General features: G+C 35.8%; 2 protein-coding genes and 1 non-coding gene across 4 annotated transcripts in view; all 3 read left to right on the top strand.

The window, feature by feature from the left end:
* The window catches only part of LOC116767999 (fibrillin-2-like), a 32,550-nt gene extending 15,764 nt beyond the window's left edge, over positions 1-16,786 (top strand). The window contains exons 13-52 of one of the 2 annotated variants that reach the window (XM_032658605.2): positions 49-165; positions 363-579; positions 848-1,058; positions 1,133-1,237; positions 1,533-1,792; positions 1,969-2,083; positions 2,726-2,833; positions 2,963-3,132; positions 3,246-3,378; positions 3,629-3,790; positions 4,097-4,419; positions 4,635-4,785; positions 4,895-5,047; positions 5,329-5,509; positions 5,982-6,174; positions 6,468-6,641; positions 6,994-7,160; positions 7,275-7,414; positions 7,531-7,647; positions 7,721-7,867; positions 7,983-8,099; positions 8,217-8,320; positions 8,415-8,676; positions 8,793-9,117; positions 9,517-9,744; positions 10,039-10,208; positions 10,287-10,488; positions 10,724-10,843; positions 11,178-11,335; positions 11,413-11,753; positions 12,021-12,243; positions 12,637-12,810; positions 13,028-13,136; positions 13,235-13,498; positions 13,615-13,901; positions 14,062-14,268; positions 14,447-14,601; positions 14,982-15,221; positions 15,306-15,396; positions 15,473-16,786. In XM_032658605.2, the coding sequence (XP_032514496.2) occupies positions 49-165; positions 363-579; positions 848-1,058; positions 1,133-1,237; positions 1,533-1,792; positions 1,969-2,083; positions 2,726-2,833; positions 2,963-3,132; positions 3,246-3,378; positions 3,629-3,790; positions 4,097-4,419; positions 4,635-4,785; positions 4,895-5,047; positions 5,329-5,509; positions 5,982-6,174; positions 6,468-6,641; positions 6,994-7,160; positions 7,275-7,414; positions 7,531-7,647; positions 7,721-7,867; positions 7,983-8,099; positions 8,217-8,320; positions 8,415-8,676; positions 8,793-9,117; positions 9,517-9,744; positions 10,039-10,208; positions 10,287-10,488; positions 10,724-10,843; positions 11,178-11,335; positions 11,413-11,753; positions 12,021-12,243; positions 12,637-12,810; positions 13,028-13,136; positions 13,235-13,498; positions 13,615-13,901; positions 14,062-14,268; positions 14,447-14,601; positions 14,982-15,221; positions 15,306-15,396; positions 15,473-15,837 (7,486 nt within the window). In that variant the 3' untranslated portion in view covers positions 15,838-16,786. Of the gene's footprint in view, positions 1-48; positions 166-362; positions 580-847; positions 1,059-1,132; positions 1,238-1,532; positions 1,793-1,968; positions 2,150-2,725; positions 2,834-2,962; positions 3,133-3,245; positions 3,379-3,628; positions 3,791-4,096; positions 4,420-4,634; positions 4,786-4,894; positions 5,048-5,328; positions 5,510-5,981; positions 6,175-6,467; positions 6,642-6,993; positions 7,161-7,274; positions 7,415-7,530; positions 7,648-7,720; positions 7,868-7,982; positions 8,100-8,216; positions 8,321-8,414; positions 8,677-8,792; positions 9,118-9,516; positions 9,745-10,038; positions 10,209-10,286; positions 10,489-10,723; positions 10,844-11,177; positions 11,336-11,412; positions 11,754-12,020; positions 12,244-12,636; positions 12,811-13,027; positions 13,137-13,234; positions 13,499-13,614; positions 13,902-14,061; positions 14,269-14,446; positions 14,602-14,981; positions 15,222-15,305; positions 15,397-15,472 lie in introns of both variants that reach the window. The other variant, XM_032658604.2, reaches the window with a different exon arrangement.
* Positions 16,787-19,349: 2,563 nt separating this feature from the next.
* On the top strand, positions 19,350-20,507 carry LOC116768017 (solute carrier family 25 member 3-like). Its single transcript, XM_032658635.2, has one exon. It carries the CDS (start codon positions 19,470-19,472, stop codon positions 20,412-20,414), a length of 945 nt encoding a protein of 314 aa, XP_032514526.1. The 5' UTR covers positions 19,350-19,469; the 3' UTR covers positions 20,415-20,507.
* Positions 20,508-24,934: 4,427 nt separating this feature from the next.
* Positions 24,935-25,016, top strand: Trnas-gcu (transfer RNA serine (anticodon GCU)). The gene has a single exon. It is a non-coding gene; the product is annotated as a tRNA-Ser (tRNA).
* The last annotated feature ends 476 nt before the right edge of the window (positions 25,017-25,492 follow it).

Below are 25,492 nucleotides of genomic sequence, written 5' to 3'. Positions count from 1 at the left end.
GAATTAACTAACGGAACTATTAATATGTTGTTATTTTGGTTTTTTCAGGTGCCCACCAGGATTCGACCCCGTCGAGAACGGGTTGAGATGTAGCGATAAAAACGAATGTGAAATGACGAACGGTGGAATGTGTACCAATGGAGTATGCACTAACATCGATGGGAGGTATATTACTATAATATGAAGTCTCAGTAAATTGTGATATTTTTTTGACAATTTGTTACATCTCTATAGTTATTTAATTTCAATGTGACACTGAACTTCCATTCTGTGGCATGAAAATAATAAAATATAGTTAGGAAGGATAAAACTGATCTTACAAACTACCTCATCTATATAAAACATATTTCAATGAACTCCAGTTTTGAGTGTACGTGCAACCCGGGATACGAGTCTACTGCCACTGGTCACGCGTGTCGTGATGTGGATGAGTGTGCAGACAACCCTCGTGTTTGTCGTCGTGGCCGATGTCGCAACACACCGGGCGGTTACGACTGTGAGTGTGACGTCGGCTTCGCAAGAACCGCTCCAGGATACTGCGCTGATATTGACGAATGTGTCGATAGATCGCTGTGCCAGGTATACAGATATAATTCAGGAAATCTAATTTCCACGGACTTTTCTTTAATTTTTTTTTATTGAATGCTACTGTTTGGTGAGAAAGTAATTTTTGGAACACTCCTAGTTCTTTTTGATGATTTATTCTTCAAAGTTTATAATTCGGCATGATGCCTCTTGATTTAAATAAATAAATAAATAAATCTATGAATACTTTTATGAGGGCTGTTAATGCTACGTAAACGAGTTCTATTAAAAATATTTAAGCTATGATCCTTGTATAATACAGGGTGGTCGTTGTGTCAACGGAGAAGGATCCTTCCAATGTGTGTGTGAGGCTGGTTACCGACCGACCCCGGATCGCAGTGCGTGCGTCGACGTCGACGAGTGCGCAGAGCTGAAGGTCTGCAGAAACGGACAGTGTCACAATACACCAGGTTCCTTCAGATGTGAATGTCTTCCAGGATTCACTCTCAGCAACGATGGAAGAACATGTCTTGGTAATATTCTAAACGAAAGACTTCAAGAATTTATTTTCAAAATATCATTTTCAAAATACTTATTTTTATTTCAGATGAGGTGCAAGATTTGTGTTATGAAAAATATGAGGAAGGGCATTGTACTGGACCAGGGACTACGCCTGTAACGAGATCACAGTGTTGTTGTAGTGCCAGTAAAGGTTAGTAGAAAAATCTATGCATAATTGTAAAACACGGACTTGTTGTTTCTATCCACTGGAAGGTCCTTGGCTACGACTCCGTCTATTGATAAGTGGAAACAAGGTCATGGTTAGTGAACGCACCACCTCACTAAGAGCTTTTGCCTTGTATCGTATGCCTCACTTATAAACTAGTTACAATGTTTTTTTTAATATTAATTGAATATAGAAAAAAATTCATGGGAAGGTAAAAATCATATCTCTGGAGAAAAAAGGGACCTTGGGTTAACTATAACACATATTTTATCCTTCGCAGGGTTACATTTAGGATGGGGCGTGTCCTGTAAAGCTTGTCCAATAAAAGGTACCAAGGACTACGAAATTCTGTGTCCTGAGGGAGCCAGCAAAGACAATGGGGGGGCTGATATCAACGAGTGTACTATGATCCCAGGCATTTGTCCTCATGGCACGTGTGAGAACCTAGAGCCGGGATACAAGTGCATCTGTGATCCGGGGTATCATCCTGACGCTGATGGAATTTGCAGAGATATTGATGAGTGCGACATGCATCAATCGGTGGGTTGAAGCAGTTTTGTGATGATTTAATAGTTTACATGTTAGACGATCATATTTGTCCGGGTCTGTCAAAAAAACTTTTGTATCTGTTAATACTAATCCTAGGCTGAAATATTTTTGTGCAATATTATTATTCTATTTTACGCATTCTTATTTAAAAAATTATTTTATTTTAGTACTGTACGGGCGGGCAATGTCGTAACACGATGGGCAGCTTCACATGCGTCTGTCCGCCCGGCACTAGATACGAGCCGGAAGAACAAGTCTGCAGAGATATTGACGAATGCGAGGGTGAGGTTATTTTCATCGTCAAGGATTATGACAGAGGAGACATTCCTCCTATGTTCCCAGTTGCAGGTTACAAAACTTTGTGTGTCACCACACCGATTCATACGCAGTGGCTTTCTAACATAAGGCCAATTGTCATGTGATATCATTTCGCCACTTCGATGGTATTAAAGTTTCATTTGCTTGTTTTGTAATAACCAGTCTTTAAACATACCAATGAATTAGTAAATTATTTGTATGTTATGAAACAAGTTGATGGATGTTCCAAGTATTTGTCAAGATCTTTTTAATATCTTCTGCCCAAATCCCTAAAGTATAATATATTTTATATAACGTGTAATGAGATCATGGAATAAGTTTAATGATTTAATGACTTCATATTATACAATTCACTTCATACGACAAAATCATTGCACTGCTTTAGCAATACCATATAATGATAAAAGTATTAATCAAAATTTTTACAAAATATAATAAAAATATAACAAATTTAATACGTATAAGTTACTTATTTAATAACTAAATAAAATAAAATCTTAAAAAGAAATAATTAATTTAGTTTTATAAATATTAATCAATTGTGTTTTGTCTGTTATGTATTTTTTGTATATTTTATTATTGAACCATCTCTATCTATAATAACAGAACAATCGAATCCTTGCGACAACGGGCGTTGTATCAACACACATGGGAGTTACGAGTGTGAGTGTGAACATGGCTTCGTGTTGGATGCCACTGCACAACATTGTGTCGGTAAGGATGTCTATCAATTGTTTTTAAAAATTAATCGGACCTTCTTCTACAATAATCTTAAAAAATTCCAATGTGTTCTATATGATTATTATAAATATGATAAGATCTATGATTGTTTCGATTCAACAGATAACCGTCGCGGCTCATGTTGGCGCCGCGTTGTAGATGGTCAGTGTGAGGCTGCGGCGCCAGGCACTCTATTGAGACAGGAATGCTGCTGCAGCGTTGGCCTGGCCTGGGGTTCGCCCTGTGAGCCTTGCGAGCCCGATGACTGTCCGTGTCCCAAGGGATTTGCTAAAGTAATGAATTTAATGTCATATATTAAAGTATATCTTCTCTTTAAGATTTCATGACTCCTCAACATTGAAAACTTTTTGATATTTTATATATTAATTTAAAATTTTAATATTAGCTGGATGGAGCCACGTGTCGCGACGTGGACGAGTGTTCGTTGGATGCTGAGCTATGTGTCGGCGGAGACTGTATCAATACTGATGGTTCTTACCGTTGTGAATGCCCCAATGGACTCACTCTAGATTCTTCCGGTAATTGTTTCATTGAGCTTGTAGCAACATTTTATTTAACATTTTAAAAGTTTATTTTTTTCACAGTTATTTTTGTTCACTTTTGGGGTGTCGATTTTCCAATTGGTTGAACAAAATAAGGAATAGTTAATATTTATCACAAATTGTTGTTCTGCCTGCAGATAACGATTTTTCTTCTCTAGCCAATACATACGTTTCAAAACCGAACATACTCAATAGTTTGACAGTAATTCCACAACTGTTTCGTTAGGTAACCGTTGTGTGGACACTCGTCGTGAGTACTGTTACACTGAGTACGCTGGAGGTCGTTGTTCGGGTCCGCTGCAGGTCTCGGTCCTGAGGGCGGTTTGCTGCTGCTCATCGCTTGGAAAGGCGTGGGGCGATGGCAGGTGTGAGGCCTGTCCTAAGAAAGGTATGTATTGATAGTAAGAATACATTGTTTTATGAACGATCTTAGATTACATAACCTAGCTAGGTATTCCTAGCTAGATTATATGATTTTTTAGTAAATAATTCCAAATTAATCCACACATAGCCATGTCCCACGTTTATTATTTTGATCAAAATACAGGTTATTTAGGTTTTGCAGTGTATTCTCTTCTCCTTCGGAAATCATAATAATTATAATTATTAACAAACAATAAGACACTTTTGTCTTGTTATATACTCGTGTTATGATCTATTATCGTTTATTCTATGAATAAAAAAATATTTTCAGGAACGGACGCCTATCGAAACCTCTGTATTTCCGATGCGACTGGCCCTGGTGGTCCTTGGGATAGACCAGGAATTGGAGGACCAAATGGAACTGGAATTTGGAGCCAGATTGATGGTGGCGATTATGGCGGCTCAACTGGTGGTGGTGGAGATATGTGGGGTAATGGAAGTATCGGCACTTGGGGCAGACCGGGTGGTCCCGGAGTGATACCAGGACAAATGGAAGTAAATGAATGCGCAGCATTCCCTGGCTTGTGTGGTCACGGTCGCTGTAGAAATATGCTCGGTTCTTTCACTTGTGATTGCTTCCCAGGTTATGAAAAGGTAATTTTATTATATTTTACTGTTATTATAATTAAAATCAATTCAAATAATTGATAAGCTAAAAAATCAATGCATTAAAGTTTATTAATATTAAATTAATTGGACTTTTAAATTAATTAAATTGCAAACATAAATAATATACATATTCGAAACAATATAATTTGGACGAAAGCTTTATAATTATTATTATAATAAATATAAAAAAAATATTTCAGGATTCTAAAAATCATACATGTGTGGATGTCAACGAATGTGAGATCGTTGACGAAGTTTGTGGCGCCGGTGAATGTCGAAATACAGAGGGAAGCTTCACTTGCCACTGTCATCCAGGATATATAACAGATGAATTATCTAAAGTTTGTGTCGGTAAGGATATAACTAAAATCGTGTAATATTTGTAACAATATCTCATTTATTATAAAAAAGAGAAAAATAATATTTCCCTAAAGAGATAGTAATATAACGACCGTTTCAGATATGGATGAATGCCGTGAAAACAGCGCTCTCTGTCGCGGTGGCCGCTGTGTCAACACCCCGGGTTCGTTCCGCTGCGAGTGTGCGCCCGGGATGGAACTATCTCCTGACAGACTCTCCTGCAAGGACGTAGACGAATGCTCTATAACATCAGGTATTTAATACTATCGCTTGATTGGAACACACCTAATTTCAATACTAAAGAACTGATATAATAACTATTATTAGTTAATGTAAAAGATCAAATAACAATAAAATTATTATCATTATTTTCCTATTGAAGTACATCTTTATGACCTTTAAGTACTCTAAATTGGGCATTTTCTTAACCTGTCTTGTTTAATAGGTTGTAAAGTAATATTATTGTTTTGTTATAAGTTTTCCTAAATCTCTTCATTTCCTGATCCTATTTAATTAACAATGGGTTTAATTCAGGTATTTGTAGTAACGGTGCTTGTGAGAACTTGATGGGAACGTATCAGTGTGTATGCGACGAAGGATACGCACAGTCAACCGTAAAGTCCCACTGCGAGGACATCGACGAATGTACTGAGGATCCCACCAGATGTCAACACGAGTGCGTCAATACACCGGGATCCTATCACTGTACTTGCAGGTCAGAAACTTCAATTCATTGTTAATATCATTTCGTCCATACAAATTATTTATTACTAAAATTACTATATTTTAAATTGTTATACCTATAATCTAGTTAGATTTCACGATGAACTTGTTATCGTCATGAACTCATAAGCGTAGGATTATACAAAAATATATTTTACTCTGATCTTTTAGCCTAATTAAAATCTCTGGGATTGATTTATAATAATTAGCAAATTGCTTTGGAGCAGCCACTGGTTTAGCTACAAATCTTTTTGTGTTTTTTGATTGAAGAACCAAGCCCAGTAGTTGATTACTTTTGTAGAATTTTTGTATTCATAGTATGAAATTGTTAAGACTAAATAACAGTAGTATTTTGTTAAGTTCATAAATATTTAAATTCTCATAGTGTTCTGGATAAACGATTCCTATCAGTCCATTAAAGCACATGGTCTGCGGAATTCATAGTAGGTTTTTCAAATCAACAGAGACGGTTGGCACCTTCGTGCGGACGGTCGCACATGTCGTGACATTGACGAATGCGGCGGCGGAGCGCGAGTGTGTGGAGGTGGCACATGTCGGAACACTCCAGGAGGGTATATCTGCACGTGCGGGGAAGGATTGTTGCCCTCGCCCGATGAGAACAAACCCACCTGTCTAGATATCGACGAATGCGCTGATGTGAGTAGTCTTCTTTTTAGTTTTTCATCATTTTTGTAGAATATTTTAATCAAACTTGAAGTATAGTAGGCTGTTTTTTCTTATTCAAAGAGCTAAAGAAAATATAAACAAAGAATTTAATAAATACCCACTTATATTTTTAGTAAATGACCATAAGAAAAATATTATTAGCTTTAAATTTTAATAAAATCAGAGGTTTTGTTTAGTCCACAAAATTATTTTATTTATCTACACTTTATTTCAGTATCTGCTTTCACAATATAGTATTATATTTATGTTATTTTGTTGATCAGATTCCTGAGCTGTGTGGTGCTGGGGAGTGCCGCAATACTATCGGTAGTTTTGTATGCCGCTGTCCGGATGGTTACAGTGTGAAGCCGGAGCAAGGTCCCGCTTGTACTGATGATGATGAATGCGAACTCGGCACCTGCGACTGTCATCCCTCTGCTGACTGTATCAATCTACCGGTGAGATTTTATTTTGTTACGGGAGCAAAAGTTTTATGTTAGTTTGTTGAAGCCTGTAGTAGAGAGGATATTGAGAACAATTGTGTGACCTTAAAGAGGTGTGTGAAATATGCTTGACAGTAGTTAGATGTATGCACGAGATATCTACGAATCTGAATTATTTATTGAGAATTCTTAGTAAATTACATTGGCTAAAGCAATTTTTTTATTTGCATATATTGTTTCAGCATTGTATTAAAAATAATTTGATACTTGCTTATGAAACTTTTTTAAAATATTAGAAGGGACAAATTCTTTCAAATAAACGGAACAGCACCTAAAAGAGTAATGCTATTATCATAATGTATTGCAGGGATCATTCCAATGTCGTTGTCGTGATGGTTGGCGCGGTGATGGTACCGAGTGTGAGGATGTTGACGAATGTCTCACCAACAACGGTGGTTGTCACCCTCGAGCCACCTGCAAGAATACTGACGGGTCATTCATGTGTCTATGTGACACTGGATACAAGGGAGATGGGTGCGTTTAATAAAACTGATACGGCTAAAATAAACTATATACGACCGTCTTGCCTAAAATACTGGACTTCTTTGATATATTCCAAATTACATCTCTCATTAAAAACACAAACAGTTATTCGTGCGTCGACATCGACGAGTGCGCCAACGACCCAACACTGTGTGAAAACGGTCACTGCACCAACATTCCCGGTGGTTACGAGTGCGACTGTGATGTTGGGTTCACTAAGTCACCCGACGGAAAGTCCTGTCTCGGTAAGAAAGACTTCAATATTTTCATGCCTTATGCAGTTAAAAATATGTAGTAAGGAAATTTTAAAATACAAATAGCCTTAAGAGATGAATTAATTTAAAATGAACATCACTTGTAGATATGGACGAGTGTGCAACATTTGACAACGTTTGTGTCTTTGGTCGTTGTGTTAACACTTATGGAATGTTCAAGTGCATCTGCGATAAGGGATACCAGTCCGATAGTATTGACGATCGTGAGTAAATTGCGCTTCTATATTGAATTGAGAACTAATAAAATTGTAGTTCCATAATCTTTTTTTATTACAGTAATGCCAGGATTCAATTGCACTGATGTAGATGAATGCAAATCTCCTCAATCTTGTCAGTATGGTCAGTGTATCAACACTCAGGGCTCATACGTTTGTCGGTGTCCACCGAACTATGAGCTTGTGTCTGATGGCACCGCTTGTTATGGTGAGTATCGAGGAAAAGTAAAAAACAGATGTTAATAAATTGTCCTGTTTTTTAATTACTTGTTGCAGCGACATGGGATCTATTGTAATGGCATTATGTGTGTATCTTGTCTTAGACTCTAGGAAAGCACGCTGTTACGGTAAAGTAGATCTTCGATCGGGCACCGAACAATGTCATGACAGCGATCAGTTGTCTGAAGATGGCACAATGGCGGCCTGCTGTTGTTCTGTTGGTTAGTATTTCATTTTGTAATGTAAATATATATTTGATTTATATCAAAAAATATTTTGTAATTTAAAATCGTAAATTTTCTGAAATTTGTATAAAATTATTTTTCTTTGTGTTTAAGGTGCGGCGTGGGGAAATTACTGTGATCTATGTCCTGAGCCCGGTTCTGAAGCGTATAGACAGTTATGTCCTGGTGGACCTGGATATCAGCCTGTTTTAGAGCCTGTATATATTTTTGTGCTAAACATATAATCAGAATTCTTTTGTATCTAAACTTTAAAATACAAGGTATTTGATAGTTTACCTGTTGTTTTTATAGCCTTCGTACGTGGTAACGCTAGCGGACATCGATGAGTGCGCTCAGCACCCATCTCTGTGTGCACATGGCACGTGCACGAATACCTTTGGGTCGTTTGTGTGCACATGTGGACCGGGTTGGCGACTGTCAGCTGACGAGCAACGTTGTGAAGACGAGGACGAATGTGCAGCACCTGACGCCTGCGGACCCGGAGTGTGCCGCAATCTACCCGGCTCATACGTGTGTCTTTGTCCGGAGGGATACGTCGCTATGCCTAACGGAAGTTAGTATTTAATTTATATACAGGGAATAAAAACTGATAAAACAGCAGCGTTTTAAAAAAATTATAATTGATTGTTATTTGAATTCTCTTATAAAGTATGCTTTAAACGTTTTCAGAGGAATGTGTCGATGTTCGTCAACGACAATGCTACATGGACTGGGATCCCGATACCGGACGGTGCTCAGCTGCAGTAGGAGTACCACAGACGAAGTATCTTTGCTGCTGCTCCGTAGGTAAGGCCTGGGGAGCACCATGCGAGGCGTGTCCAGACAAAGGATCTCAGGAGCACATGGCTCTTTGTGGAGAAAAACCTGGAGAGTATATAAATCCTATGACGAATGAAACGAAACCCATCAATGAGTGTGATATAATGCCACAACTATGCAAACCCGGGACATGTCACGATACACCTACTGGATTCCAATGTGGATGCGATCATGGGTGAGTTATTCGTACATATATAGTTTAAGTATTGATAACGATATGGAGGATCAAAATCGAAATGACTTTTTTCAAGTCGGATCGACAAGAAATTTAAATCATTTATATTTTTAAATCTGACTGAAACTGATGAACTTGGAATAGAGTTATTCTGAGCAAATGTGAATGCTGGTGCTTAAAAAAAATCATTTAAATACACCGATAATTAAAAAAAGATAGGAAAGTGGTATTCTTTTTAAACGTGAGTTTATCAAGAATACGAAATACATGCATAGAAAAATATAAAAAATATAGGACTGAATATATAGTATCCAAGGCGGAACCAGTTCCCAAAGATGAACTATGTCAACCATCGCTCATTACTCGGACCAAATAGTTATTTGAAAAATTTACAAATAGATACGAGCACGACAATACGTCTCACTTATGCCGAGACATCGACGAGTGTCTGCGTAGTCCGTGCCGCGGGCTCGCCCAGTGTGTCAACCTGCCTGGAGCATTCGAGTGTCGCTGTCCGGCCGGGTACCGCCTCGCCACCTCGCTAGATCAGTGTGAGGACGTTGACGAGTGCGCCGACACACGGCTGTGTGAGCACGGAGAGTGTAGGAATACTATTGGATCCTATAGGTATTTATATATTTATCCTTTAAGAAGCATATTGGATTATTTATACTTAATTTTTTTAACTTGTTTATGCATTTTTTGAGACTTAATGTGTAGGTAGATAGTTTTTGAATTTGTACTGCAAATAATCTTGTTAATAAATACTCAAATAATAATATTCTTATCAAGGATATTTTTTTATTTTTATTGTTATTTTTTTAAGTTTTAACTTAGCGTCAAGAATAGGTTCTAAGAGCAGAATGATAAGAAATTAAAATATTAATTTTGACTTTTTATTCTACTATATTACGAAAACAGATGTGAATGTAAGCCTGGGTACACACTTCGCGATAATGCTTGCCGAGACGTGGACGAATGTAGTAGACCACGTCCACTGTGTCGTAATGGAACATGCGAAAATCTGCCCGGAACATACGTTTGTCATTGTGATGAAGGTTTCAAGCCGGGTCCTAATAACGACTGCATAGGTAAAAAAAGTGGAGACTGGAAAATTAATCAAAACAAAAAATGAATATCCATCAACTATAATGTTTTTTGTCTAACAGATATCAACGAATGTCGTGAAGGTGGAATGGTATGTCGCAATGGACACTGCAGAAATACAGCTGGATCATTCCGTTGTGAGTGTGCACCTGGGTATACACTGACGGGTGATGGACGGAACTGCCGAGATGTCGACGAATGTACGGAACTTCCGACACCTTGTGGAAGAGACGGTTCACCATCATGTACCAATACAAATGGAGGGTGAGTAATCAAACACTTCCAAGTACATTTCAGTGTTAGTTATATTATATTAGACGGCTAAGATGAAAACAGTTAGAATATTGATTCTATACTCACCTGTTCACTTATCTTTTATTTCAAATGTCTATCTTCATTGTTTCACACTTTCTCTTATACATAATTTAAATTATTTATTAGTATTTTTCATGTAAATTGTAATCAAATAATCTTTATTATTCCTTATCAATGCTATTAGCTACGAGTGTTCTTGTGGTGCTGGCTGGCGGCTGGTGGGGCGACGCTGCGTTGATCGAGATGAGTGCCGTGAGCTACCTTACGTTTGCGCCGGCGGGGAATGTCACAATTTCAATGGAGGGTATGTTCCCTTGATATACCTAATCTGGAGCTTTTAAAATACACTTTCGGTGTGATGAGAAATTGTTTTTTCATTTAGGCTCGAGAGTTTCAACTGTGTACGGTATGGTGTAGAAATTTCAATGAGTACTTTAATTTTCTTTTGTATCGCTTTTATCGGTTGGGTTGTTGTAGCTGTTGAAACAAGTATGTCAATCACATTGGATTAAGTGAAATATATACTCGCACTCTGTAATGTAGATAGATTAGTTGGAAATTATTGTACAAAAGTAAGCTGGTCTGTATTACTTATGCTTTTCATAGTGTCTTATTATTATAATATATATTAAATATAGGTATCGCTGCGACTGTCCCGCGGGTTGGCGCTTTGATAAGGCAGCCGCCATTTGCGTGGACGAACGCAAAGAATTGTGTTATGACGAATGGGATGCGGGCCGTTGTCACAGAGCACGACCTTTACAGCTAGGAAGACCTGACTGTTGTTGTTCGGAAGGTATGTACTTTATGTCTTTTTTTTTCAACTTGTAATCTGGTAGAATTTGCTTTTAATATAATATTCTTAATTTATAGGCGCGGCTTGGGGAAGATATTGCGAAAGATGTCCGACGCCAAATTCTCCCGAATTCTTGCGTATTTGCCAAGGAGGAATGGGACGTCCAAACTTGACCCAAGATTTAGATGAATGTAAAGTTCGTCCTGATGTGTGTAAAGGCGGTCACTGTATCAATACGGACGGATCCTTCAGATGTGAATGTCCACCTGGATATATATTGGATGGTACGGGTTTGGTTTGTGTGGATTCTGACGAGTGTGCAGCGGATCCGAGGATATGCGGCAATGGCACATGCACTAACACCCCAGGAGGCTACGAGTGTAGATGTAATTTCGGATTTACACAGGGGATTGACCAAGTAAGGATTTTGTAATTTTTCTATGTTTATATTATATTATTAATAGAAAAGTTTGTGTCAGAAATTCTGTACATTACTTCACTTTGCTGTGATAATTAATAGTTTACAAGAAATATAAGAAAAAAAAACAACATGCTAAAATCTTGTGCCATACCCCTTCCGACGACGTTGTCAAAGCCATTAGGGCTAACAACTATAGTCAAGTCGAAACTAAAAAACTAGTTCCCTGAAAGAAGTTTATAGTAATATCGATCTTTATTTACACAGACATGTGTAGACATAGACGAATGTGCTGAAGGTCGTGCTACATGTTCATTCCGTTGTCACAACACGGCGGGTTCCTTCCGTTGTACGTGTCCTTTCGGCTACCGGCTGGCGGATGACGGCGTGCACTGTCGCGATTTGGATGAGTGCGCTGACACGGAACACCCTGTATGCCCGCACGCTTGTGAGAACGTTATTGGATCTTATATCTGCAAGTGTCCAGAAGGTATGTTATTAAGTATTCCTCCACGCCATATTACTGAATTCTTTAATATTATTGAAATTTCATTGGACTAGGTTCTTTTCCATAAATATTTTGTAATATATCTTTATAGCTATTTCTTCTTAAATACACATCATTTTGTTCAACTTTTGTGTTTTGCTGACCAATTGTTTGTCTGTTGGTATTATTTACAAGCGGATTTGTATAACCATAGTGCTTATTACAATTTAAATCTTGTTATTATTTCCACTCCTAAAATTGTTTCAGTAAGTGTGGGTAACAAAGTAAAGCAAAATTCAACATTTATTTCAGGAATTTTTAATTCATTTACAGTTAGACATTTAGAAATTGATATTTACATAGAATAAAATACTATCGGAATGTCTTATTTACCAGGATATAAGCGAACATCAGCAGCTCACGACGCAGTGGACGCCTGCGAGGACGTCGATGAATGTGCGGAGAAGGCGGACAAGTGTTCTCCTGGAGTTTGTATCAACACGGAGGGAGACTACGCGTGTGACTGTGACGCCGGATATGAGCCCAGTGAAGATGGACACGCTTGTATAGGTAGGACTAGGACGATGTGAAAAAATCTAAATATTTCGAATGTTGTCCAGTGTAACAAAAAAATTTGGTAATAATAAAAAAGTATAGCATTAATAATCCCATTGTTGAATGATTAATTGCGATATTATAATTTTATGAAACCATGAATATTCTCAAAGGAACATGTTCCATTTTTATTAAAACTATTATGGTTAATAAGTAATAAAATCTATTCTAGATCGGCGCACCGGTATGTGCCATCGATCGTTGGTGGCAGGACGTTGTGTTCCAGAGCCGTGGCCAAGATCTCTGGCCTCTACACCAACTCCGCCTACTCAAGTTACTAAGTGAGTTCCCTAAATAGATATTTGTAAAATAAAAATATTGTTTCTTGAATGAATATTGGTTAAAATTATAAATTGTTTTTTTATTTTTTTTATTTTAGAGCTCAATGTTGTTGCACTCTTGGAGTAGCGTGGGGTCCGGAGTGTGAACTTTGTCCGGCTCCTGGAACTCCAGAGCGACTGGACCTATGTTCCAGAAAGAATTTGATCTCCGACAATATGGGCGGTGGAGGTGGTGGTAGTGGTGGTGGCAATATTGGTGGTATTGATCACCCGCTTATTCCGGATATATACGGTGATGTTGATGAGTGTGCGGCTATGCCTGGACTGTGTGCTCCCGGAAGATGTATCAATACTATTGGAAGGTAAGTTAGTTTTTTTCTTCATTTTTATAGAGTTTATTTTCTTCAAATTATAGAATAAGAAAGTTGCTTTTTATGATTCAACTTTTTGTACATTCACTTCTTTTTTATTCTTTAAGCTTCCGTTGTTCATGTGGTCTTGGATACAAAGCAGCTGGTGAGATTTGCGCAGATATTGACGAATGTCAGAACAAACCTTGTGAGCATCTCTGCAAGAATACAGAGGGTTCATACGAGTGTCTTTGCCGTTCTGGTTATGAGATTGACGAAGACGGCGCAAACTGCAGGGACGTAGATGAATGTGAGAGAGGTACTCATACATGTCAGCAGACTTGCACAAACACTGAAGGTTCCTTTGAGTGTTCTTGTCAAGATGGATATGAAAAACGTGGAGATGCTTGTGTTGGTGGGTATTTCTTGTTAATTGATAAATAAACTATAACCTAGGCTTTTTTGTACTTTCTTCATTTAACGACAGATCAACTTTTAAATGGATATATAAATGTAAAGATCTTTGATAACGGTATAATGACTTTATATTTAAAAACCAACATATATTTTTAAAGATATCAACGAATGCCATGAAGAAGGTCTGTGTCCGCCACCGGGCAAGTGTATCAATTTGCTGGGGTCATATCGGTGCATCTGTCCACGCGGCTTTAGACTTGATCTTACCGGCACCCGTTGTATGGACCGTGACGAGTGTGAAGAGGGCGGTTGTCAGTCGCCCTGCAGGAACTACGCTGGAGGATACCGTTGTGAATGTCCGGCTGGTAAGTGCTCATATATTTGTTTTCAAAAATCCTTAAAAGCGTATTAACCTTAAAACTCTGTATGTCTTAAAAATTTTAACCAACAGACAGAGATGCATTTTCGAACTTGCTTCTTGTAGTCATGAATAAAATTTTGTTATGTTATGAATAGTACACTATAACGAAGACCCCTTTTTAGGTTCAATTCGCAGCGCAAGTGGAACGTGCGTCCCGCGTGACTCTTGCGCAACTTCACCCTGCGGCTCCGCCCCGTGCTTCCCCCTCGCCGCCTCCTATCGCTGTGGTTGTCCTGCTGGATACGGCTGGAATGACGAGCACGCTGTATGCTTGCAGGTATTGCTTGGAACAAAGTATTTTAATGTAAAGTAAATTAATTGATAATTCTGTTTAGAAATATTATGAATTCGAAGTTTCCATCTCGCCATAACAACGAATATATTAATATTCTAAAATCCATTTCAATTATGGATTGCGGATGAGAATGTTATTTTTATTATTTCATTTTTAATGTTTACTAAACTGTACAATTGAAATAAACATAGTGTTGTAATGTCCAATATTTTACTCAATTAAAACACCAGTAGGTTTTATAATACTCATTTTAGATTATTATTTTTAAATCTTGGTTAATTATTTATAAAATCAGAATACTTGTGATTTATTTGAAAAGGTGAAGTATATAGCAGTAAAAAATTTAAAATTGTTGTAAATAGTTGGCAGGTGGTTGCGCGACGGCGAGTTGTCTCTTCGGTTGCACGACCTTTGGTGACTCCTACCAGTGTGGGTGTCCGGCCGGGTACAGGTTGGTGGGAGCCGGACACTGTCTCACAGCTCTGGATGGTGCATTGCCACCAGACGACATCGGGGATGCACCCGTCTTCCCAGTACGCGACCAATACAAGATAGGTGGCAAAAACGAATTAATCTCTACAGAAGGATGCTTCAGTTGCAAGGTTTGTTGGGACATATATCAATCAAAATATTCAAAAGAATTTGGCGTGAATGATTAATTACATGTATTTTTTTTATTTTTTCAGATTAACGGACGTAGGCGTAGAGCTCCCGAGGAAGGCATTATATACGCTAATGGAACTACACTTGTAAGACGTCGAAGAAGACGTAGCCGACGTATGTCTCTCTATTGACTTTTTATTAATTCAGGTTGTCATAAAGCTAACTGATATTTGTTTTTTTTTTTGTGTAGGTCGTCGTTCCATCCTGCAGACAGAAGCTGAACTGATACTTGTATCCGCAACACCCAAACAGACTTGGGGTCGCGTGCCTCTTGTCCGACTGATACCAGCGGAGGGTCAAGGGAAACCTCACTATCGCATAGCCTTTGGGGATCCAGAGAAGAACTTCGTGCTGTCTAAACGAGATGGGACGTGGGCACTTAGATTAAGAAGGCACCTGAAACCACAGGAGGTTCTAGAAAGACAATTGGAATTGGAAGCGAGATTCGTGTCTCCGGACAGTGGTAGGAAAAGAAACAGAAGACACGTGGACGTGACGGTGCCGGCACCTCTGCGGCTGTACGTGTCTGTAAGGATAGCGCCTCTTAAACGTTGATAGAGGGCTTAGTAGTGAGATAAGCCATCCACGCTGAATCAAACCTAAATTAAAGCACATTAAAATTTGTACCCCTTCTTGAATATGTCTGTTTGAATTAAATCTATTCGGTGTGAGTGGTCGTGCATGTATTATCGGAAACACTGCCACAATTGAGTCAATGTTGTATTTCACTGCCATTATTATAAATTTTATTACATATATAATTGATTTATCGATGTTTATGACGGAGGTTTGTTTCACTACATTATACCAACATGGTATGTTACGATAAGATAAATGCGGTAATCGAAAATATATACATAAAAATATAAAAAACAGGAAAGTGTTGCAGTGTTTGCATTACATATTAGAAAAATATTTTGTTACGAAGAAATCATAAATAAAATAGAAAAACATGATTATCGCATGCAAAAATAGACATCGGGTCGTCATTTGATTCAAGTGAGGCGATCTCGCGGCAGTATTAGTAATGAGAAGTGATTGTATACAACCAGGAGTGATAGTTGTACACATTTCAATTAGTAACGGCTTATTAAACATAACTAATTACTTCAAATAATTATCGATCAGGTTTTTACTGTTAACAATAGTCGTATGTCTGTCGTATATATTTTTTATTAGTTTTTTATTATTCCGCCATCTTATAAGTGCCAGTGAATAGAATAAGAAATGATGATTATTTAAGAAAATTATTTATTTTTTCACATTCAAATAATATCGAAAATTTTACGTTACTTATGATGATTTTATACACATTTTAATGATATCCTCTATATTTGTGCAAAGTTTTGATGCAATAGAATTTATTTTGTAAATATGTGCATAATAATGATGAATAATAATATTTATATTATAATGTTCGTTGTATAACAATGTTTTAACTTAGGATTTAAGTTACAAGACGCAAATTTCTAATTGAAAGAAATAAACGAAATTTAAAATAAAATAGTGATTTTAATTTATACTTATAACTGTATTTGGAAATTAATTTTCTTTAATTTAACGAGTATTCTTATCAAGAATTTAATAATGTTTGAACTGACTTATGTTGTTCGATCAATTAAAGGTGCAAAAAATATAAAACTAAATCACGTGTCATTCCAAATAACTTTAATATCAAAATTTTATGTATTATTGTACTACCCGCCCCTACTACACAAGCAGGCTATAATGAAATCGATAACTTTTATGCGACACTAAATAGGGCAATAGAACTAGCGCATAAAGACTTCAAACTGATGGGCGACCTAAATGTTAAAATTGGGATACCAAAAAAAGAGGAGCATTTAATTATGAAAGCACGAGGGTATGGAATTAGCAAGAGAGGACAAAGTTTCATCGATTAAGCCAGTGAAAACAAACTGTCAATATTGAACACTTTCTTGAAAAATAAGCCAAAAAATAAATGGACCTGTCGATCACCGGAAAGAACAAACAAAAATGAAATCGACTTTGTGTTGTCAAATCGACCACGTCTGTTCAAAAACATAGTAGTAACACTGAACATTAACTACCCTTCGGATCACAGGCCAGGAAGAGCTACAATATCATATGATACACATCTTAAGAAAAGTAGAACAAAGTTCACTAACTGTCAACATAACATAATAAAAAGCGAAGAAGAAATTTCCAAGTTCAAAGAATATCTATATTCCTACATATCGAAAGATCAAACGTTTGATGAGATTATTGTCCCAGTCCAGAAATATTACGACAATATTTGGTTCACAAACCAAATATTGGTATATTCTGTTAAATTATAGTAGCGGAAGCCCTAATTAGTCCATCTTTTTCATATTTATAAGACTCAGACAAGACTTTAGTCACTAAGACAATAAAATTTTTTAACTCTCCGTGGTTAATGATAGACGAACTAAACATAAGTTGCACCATCTGTTTGTTTATCTTCCAAGAAACGGACGGAGAATGAAAGTGTGGAGAAACAGCGGGTCACAGCATTTTTCTCACGTGATTATATTACTGTAATGTACTGTAATGTGCTGTGGAATTTGGTATGCTGCTTATATATCTCCAGTGGGTACTGACTGGTAACGCTTTTACGTCAGTAGAGGGTTACTTCAAAAAAGTCAACGGTAACTGCTGGTGTTTTATAAGGTGGAATGTTAAACCTTTAGTATTTTCTTTATTTATAAATTCAGTCGGTCAAAGAATATCTTCTATCTACCATAAGTATTCATATGATCTCGAAATTCACATATACGCCCGGAATAGGAGCTTCTACAAATTATAAAACAAATTAGTCCAGAATTCCGAGAAATTAATAGTTAGAGCAAGTCTTATGTCTTTTTAAGAAGTCCAGCTCAATCGTTAGTTATCATTCGTTGTGAGTTCAGACATTTGTAGCACGTATATCCATGTTTCATATTTGGTCCTTTCAAATATGTCTTAATGTATTAGTGTCTCGATTTCAAGTGGGTCCCAATTATTTATACATATTCAAAATAAGGATTATTAGGCCCAGTTTGTTCCTGATATTCTTTATCTTAAGAACAGGAACATTTTCTTGGCTGACACTCACAAAGGTTCCTTACTCTCGAAGAATAATCTTTTCCCAAAAATTTCTGTTCATTCCTGTTCTTATTTGTCCCATTCCTTTCCAGAGGAAGCTTACCAAGCCATGAAATCTTTGACTTCTCCTGTAAGAAGTGTTACTTCCCTTCCCTATTTTAGAGATGAAGATAAACGAAAATTATCTCACTAAAATCTGTTTTAAACTATATACATATTATTTCGACACACCTCAACCCACTTTTATCTCTATATTTCTTCTACTCCAAACGATTACATTAAACAAATTGCCTACCAGCGATAAGGTCACCTTTGGTTCTTTACATTTTTTAATATCACATTCAGTACTTAAATATTTCTTTTTGGTGTACAATAAAGCATATGCTATCTATCGAACTATATAGTTATATTTATAATATGGATTCTTTCACTGGAAGGCTGTCATTTATGTATATATATAGGCTGAAATATATATAGGCTGAAATAAACATATTTTACGTATAATATCTTTATGTAAGACATATTTAATAGAAAGCTTTTGGTTATATTATATATAACTTTTCATATACTTGTAAATGTGAGACAATTTTTATAAGTTTCATATAACTAAATATAACATGTTTTTAGTTTTATTACATTAAGAAACTCTCATTGAAGTTTTTTTGTAATTCTAAATGTGTATCTTGATATTTTGTATCTTATAATTATAAATACAAATTATTTTTAAACAAAAAAGAATAATAGACGAATTTTTCGAGAAAATAAAAATGAAGTTTAAAATATAGTTTTTGACAAAAATTGCTTTAGTATTTATAAAAAGAATAATTGTTATTGTGTTATGAAGGCATGTGTTATAAAATCACATTCTATTTTACTCGATTTTCTAAAACAGTGTTACCATTCCGTATTTTTATGAAATTTCAACAGCAATCATAATAGGTAGAGAAACTTTTTATTTTGAATTATATTATTGGCTGAATTCTTTTTTCTCGTCCGTTTGCAAAATGTCACTGTAATTAAATCTTTCAACTTATTATTTTGAATAATAATATTTTAATATCAAAAAGATATTTGTAAACAACCTTTAAAAATCAAATAAAATGGCCAAGCCCAAAGAAGAGTTCTCATGTGAGATGTTCAGTAATAAATACTTCATGCTATGTGGTGCGGGAGGCGCCGTCGCCTGTGGTAGTACTCATACTTTATTAACCCCCTTGGACTTGGTTAAGTGCAGATTGCAAGTTGATCCAGGGAAGTACAAGTCCATATTCAAAGGTTTCGGAATATCCTTAAGTGAAGGTGGAATAGCAAACCTAGTAAAAGGATGGGCCCCAACGCTTATCGGTTATACCCTCCAAGGATCTGCAAAATTTGCTGGGTACGAATATTTCAAATATAAGTATGCAACTATGGTGGATGAAGAAAGTGCTTATTTATACAGAACATATTTATACTTGGCCGCGGCTGCATCGGCAGAATTAGTTGCAGATATTTTTTTAGCACCGTTTGAAGCTGTTAAAGTCAGAATGCAAACGACACCCGGTTATACGTCTCAGATGAGAAAAGCTATGCCACATATGATGTCTACAGAAGGGTTTGGTGTTTTTTATAAAGGTTTGACTCCTCTTTGGGGAAGACAAGTTCCTTATACAATGATGAAATTCGCATCTTTTGAAAAGACACTAGAGTTTTTATATGAAAATGTAGTTCCAAAACCAAGAGAACAGTGTACTAAAGTTGAGCAGTTAATAGTCACCTTTGCTGCTGGATATATAGCTGGTGTTCTTTGCGCCATCGTATCACATCCTTCAGATACAATCGTCTCCAAATTGAATAAAGACCCGAGTTCTTCTATCGGAGGCATAATATCAGAAGTTGGAATGATTGGTATATGGCGCGGGCTCGTTGCTCGTATAATAATGATTGGGACTCTCACAGGTCTTCAATGGTTTATCTATGATGCCTTCAAAGTTTATACTCAAATGCCACGCCCTCCACCGGCTGAAATGCCAGAATCTCTGAAAAAGAAATTAGCTGGAAAGTGATTTTGCATAACCACTGTTGTTAGTTTTTGAATTGTTACTAGAATTACCTTTTATCATGTTACTTGTTACTCGGAACTAATAAAAATAATAATATTCGTGTGTATTTATTCTTACTTCCATTTTAAGGTTTGTTTAAAAATGCAAAGCAGAAAAAATAAATGAACGTGCCACGTAGGGAAAGTAATTTAAATATCGAAAATACAAATCTTGCTCAAAGTCGACTTTGTGTTAAATAAAATGATTATTGCATTCATATAAAATCTTACTACAGCATAAAAGCAACACCGCTGTTCCACGGAAAGTGCCCTTTTTATTTTACTTACTATTTAATAAATCAAATGAAAAGCAATTAGTTTTTGAACTCTCCTGAAATTTTCATTTTCAAAAAGATGAAACCTCTCAGCATCCCATGGATTCACCGTACGGGTGCCGCATCCATCGTCTTCAGGGAGAGGAGCGTCAACAGTGCGTGGGATTTGCGACCCAGGTGTACGTTTAAGAGGTCCCTAACGAACGCGTTAAACTCTCAACTCCACCGTCTAAGCTCCTCACTCTACCTAACCAAATTTGAAAAGAACTTACTAGGGCTGCCTTCAAAGTACGTTCCAAGAATGAATCGATATTAGTTCTGGACAGACCCTAGTCTTTTAGTGAGTTGTAGAGAGATTAAGCCGTTATACCTTTCACTCTCACTTCTACCGCGTACAGATCCACGACGAACCTATTTCGAGTGAGTTCGTTTATGAGCTCGTAATATTTATTGACCTTGATGGCATGGGCCTTGGGGATGTTGGTTTCCCAAGGAACCGTAAGCTCTATTATCACAACGAGCTTTTAAATTCGCGAATACATAAATAGGTCTGGGGTCTAGAGGCCGACGCACAAATATACTATGGGATTTTGTATTGTTTTTCTTACGTATCCATCATTATAGTCCAATCCTAAACCGCTTTAAGAATAATAATAATGTTATGAATTAACAAATTTTGAATGAAAATATATTTCTGCAAGTTTCTTTAAATCAACAAAAAAATAAATAATAATTTTAATAAGTAATTTTTTTAACATTTTGCTTTTGTTTTATTGTCATTTTGACTATCCTGTTTATTTTCTTTTATCGAAAACTAGTCAAGTGGTGATTAGATTTGTTGAACATTATTTCCAATTTAATTTTTTCTTCATTACTTAGAATCGTTCCTTCCTTAAAATCGATTTTATTAATTGGTCAAATAAAATTGTCACCTTCACTAGAGCTGAATCCCAAATCTTGGTATAATTTCTTAAGAATATATTTTTTATTATATTTTTAATATTTCAAACTGTTTGTTTCCGTAGTGTAGTAATATGTTCAACTCTGCATATATTTTATTTCTTTATCACAATGTAACAATAGTGTAGGAACGTGGGTAAAAGTTTTTGTTATTCCCTTTAGAGTTTCGAGCAACAAACCAATGCAAAACCTTTTTAGGAAACAGAATTCTATACAGACGTGTATAGAATTCTCTTTACTATTTTCATACTATGAATAGTGTGCATTTCGAGTAACTATGATATTTTAGGCATGTGCTTTGCAGGCGAGATCTGGCCGACCAGAAATGTCAGACACTTGATATTTGTGGCATGCCTACATCCTGACTTTGCGGGATATTCAGAACATTAACGAAATAAAATAGTCCCTCAAATGACATTAATATTACGATTATATTATTTATTGAAATTATTGCTTTTTCCATTCAGTCTTGTTCAATGTGGTTTTTAGTATATTTTATATGGAAAAACATCTTACCAAAACAATGCACTAACATTGTTTTAATTAGGTTTGGATAGAATTTAAATGAGATTAATATTTTTCGGATCTACTACGCTTGCTTTATTTTTGTAAAAAACTACATACTCCCGATGTTTCGGCTACTTTTCAGCAACCATGATCACATCTCGTCTGACCGTACTCGGACCAAGAATTATCGACAGTGTATGTGCGTTTAATTATTTTATTTAAAACATTAATATACAAGCACGGCTGTCTAGGCTCAAAAACTTAAAGTATTGCGAATGTTGTGAAATTTTATGACAGAAATTATTAATGGGTTGAAAACCAAAACCCCACAAGATACGGTTTAAATTTCTTAATGTTACTATCTCTTCGATACTTATGATGGTAAGATCTCATATTTCTTGAAGTAAAAAATAAACACAATAATTCACGTCAAATTATTGCCTGATGAGATCCATATCTTGCTGAAATCAAATTATAGAATTTTCTACTCAAAAGTGTGATTTTCTTCATATGTCTTGAAACTTTTATCTAGAAAAAAATGTAAAAAAAATTCTCTATTGCTCATATACAGAAAAAGTCTCTATAAAAGATCCACGTACATTAATGCTTGTTCACGTCTCCTTAGTTAAGACATAAGATATCTTATGGAGGCGGCGGCTCTCTGAGCCAGTGATCGGTTTGCGCACTGTGGAGGCGGTTCGGCTGCTGCTTAAGGAGCAGATTGACCGGCTTTCGGCCGGATTTCACAAATCATTAAATATTTTTGTCTTATATTTAATAAATATAAAGATGAGGGAGATGAAAGCTCTTATGCAAAATTAATACATTTAATTAAAATTTTATAAAATAATTTATGTTTAAGTGATTTTTAGGACTTAAGAAAGTGAAGACATTAACTCTTCGCTATCCGGGGCATTAACAATAATACGGATTTATCCGTACATCGTGCTCCACTTACGGGATTCAACCGGGACGGGCAAATGGGCCGGTCGCCCGGGCAATGTTTTATAAGTGGACGACCGATTGCAAACACTAGCCCAAGCATTTAACATAATCTCCGACTTATCTGGACCTCGTTGTGTTGGGTCAAATGCGGAATAACATTGGAATAGAGAGAATTAGAAAGATATGTCGTTGTTTTATATATTGGATTAAATTTAAATTATAAGATCAATGTACTCTGTATAATTATAAATATATTACTATTAATTCTCATAATATATAAACGACAATATATCGTAATTTTATCACATATAAAAATAATGTAACTGAAACTCTTCTAAACGATGATGCATTTGACGCTATAGTTAAAAGAAATGAATGAACACAAACGTTTGCGTCAAAACTACAGAAGGCAAGTGAAGAGATGGTTATGTTACGCTCTGTATGGTGCAACCCAATTCTATCATTCCCGTGTATGAATCTGTTTCATACGAGACGATTTAGAGCTGATCTGTCAAGGGGAGGTTTTTATTTCTTAATTGGAAAATAGTCACTTTCACTCCATCGCCTCGAATGCTTCGATGATAATATATGACTATATATTTTACTTAGTACTTTAGGTAATCATTCACGGTTAAATACATCAACAGTATTTTTGAAGCCGAATATATAAAACTCTCATTTTTTTTGTGCTGATAGCTTATGTTTACCTGAAAAAGTATAATAGATGAGAAAAACAATACGTATGCATGTGCATAATATGTGAGTCACGTTTTGTTTCGGTTATCGATCACCTTTCATCTGAACATACTGTGTGAAATCTTTTCGTAATTATCATTAAAGACTTCCTATTTGGAATTTAGTTTATGCAGAAAAAAGGATATTACATTTACTCTTCTGTCATCTTAACCTTAGCAGTTCCTACTTTCATGATATATTTTGATAAATAAGAGATCAAAAATTATGTGTCAATACTTTTAGTTCATAATTGATAATTATATATGTCGTTAGTTCTAAATTTTCCTTCTTGAAATGAAACGGTACGTCCAAACGGCTCTATTCAATTGACACGTCATTTCAAATTGCAATGCAAAATTGTTACAGTAGCTTGACTTAAATTTGACTATTATTTTAGTTTACATACTGTTTGTGTTTTAACTACAAGCTACATAATAACAATAGAAGGTACTTTTTTCAGTTAGACCCAGAAGTGACGATGGTTATTTTTACTCGACTGACGAACGGAAGTTTTGTTTTTCGCGTTGGAATTTCATATTTCTCGATTGAACCTGACCCATTGTTATATTTTTAATTAAAGTGAATCCTTTGTTAGTTTGTTTGTAACAGAATTTTCGAGAAATGTTAGTTAATAATATTATTTATTAATGACGTCGGCAATGACAATAATTAAAATAAGTGTTAATTTTAGTTTGATTAAGTATTTTTGGATTAATGTAAATATGAGGTATTTGTTTGACACTTGTGTACCTATAATTTTGGTTTCTAGTATTTTAGGATGCTTACTGAGTATTTATTATTAGAATTGTTTATTGCTAAATACTTTTTATCTTAAAAGTTATAATAATATTGTTAGACGAATAAATGTTCAAATTTTTTTTATATATTAATCAATGGATAAAAATAACTAGGAATTAGAACTGTCTCACATTACAAGTATAAGAGGATATTAAATGAGCTGACCTTCAGTGATGTGTTGTATTAAATTGATTGATTGCATATTTCCAATGCATTGCATTATTTAAACAATTGTGTGTTTCAAATTTACCTGTTAATATTGCATGACGAGGTGGCCGAGTGGTTAAGGCGTTGGACTGCTAATCCAATGTGCTCTGCACGCGTGGGTTCGAATCCCATCCTCGTCGATATAGTTTTGTTTTTCTATTTTATTATACATATACTTAATATACGTATATACCGCCATAACGCTATAAAGGCCATTTAAAGATCTTATTTTATTTCCCTTTATGTACACAATAACATAGCGACAGGTGTTTTTTAATATTTTTCAAACGCACCTCGCGAATCTGAAACATTAAAATTTTAAAACAGATGTATATTTCGTATATTGTTGGGACCTTAGCTTACCTTGGCTTAACCTAACTTGTTATATTGTTGCAAATGTATTAAAAACTTGAAATTAACTCTGTTAAGTCACAACAAACATTAAGATGCTTGGGCAAAGACGAAAATAAAACTTTGCCATTTCACTGACTAGTGTTGAGCGTTCAAAGTTTTGAAATAGCGAGTTGCATACAACGTAGAGAAAAACGACACTAACGGAAACATTGAGGTTATATATTATAAAAAATAAATTCGCTTTAACGATTTAAAGACTTGT

The sequence above is a fragment of the Danaus plexippus genome, chromosome 19 (genome assembly GCF_018135715.1).
Source record: "Danaus plexippus chromosome 19, MEX_DaPlex, whole genome shotgun sequence".
NCBI classification, from domain to species: domain Eukaryota; kingdom Metazoa; phylum Arthropoda; class Insecta; order Lepidoptera; family Nymphalidae; genus Danaus; species Danaus plexippus.
Note: the sequence above shows the minus strand (reverse complement) of the source record. Positions and strands in the feature narration are given on the sequence as shown.

Excerpts from the sequence above, each read along its gene's own strand:
- LOC116768017 (XM_032658635.2), top strand. The coding sequence starts at position 19,470 with ATGGCCAAGCCCAAAGAAGAGTTCTCATGTGAGATGTTCAGTAATAAA.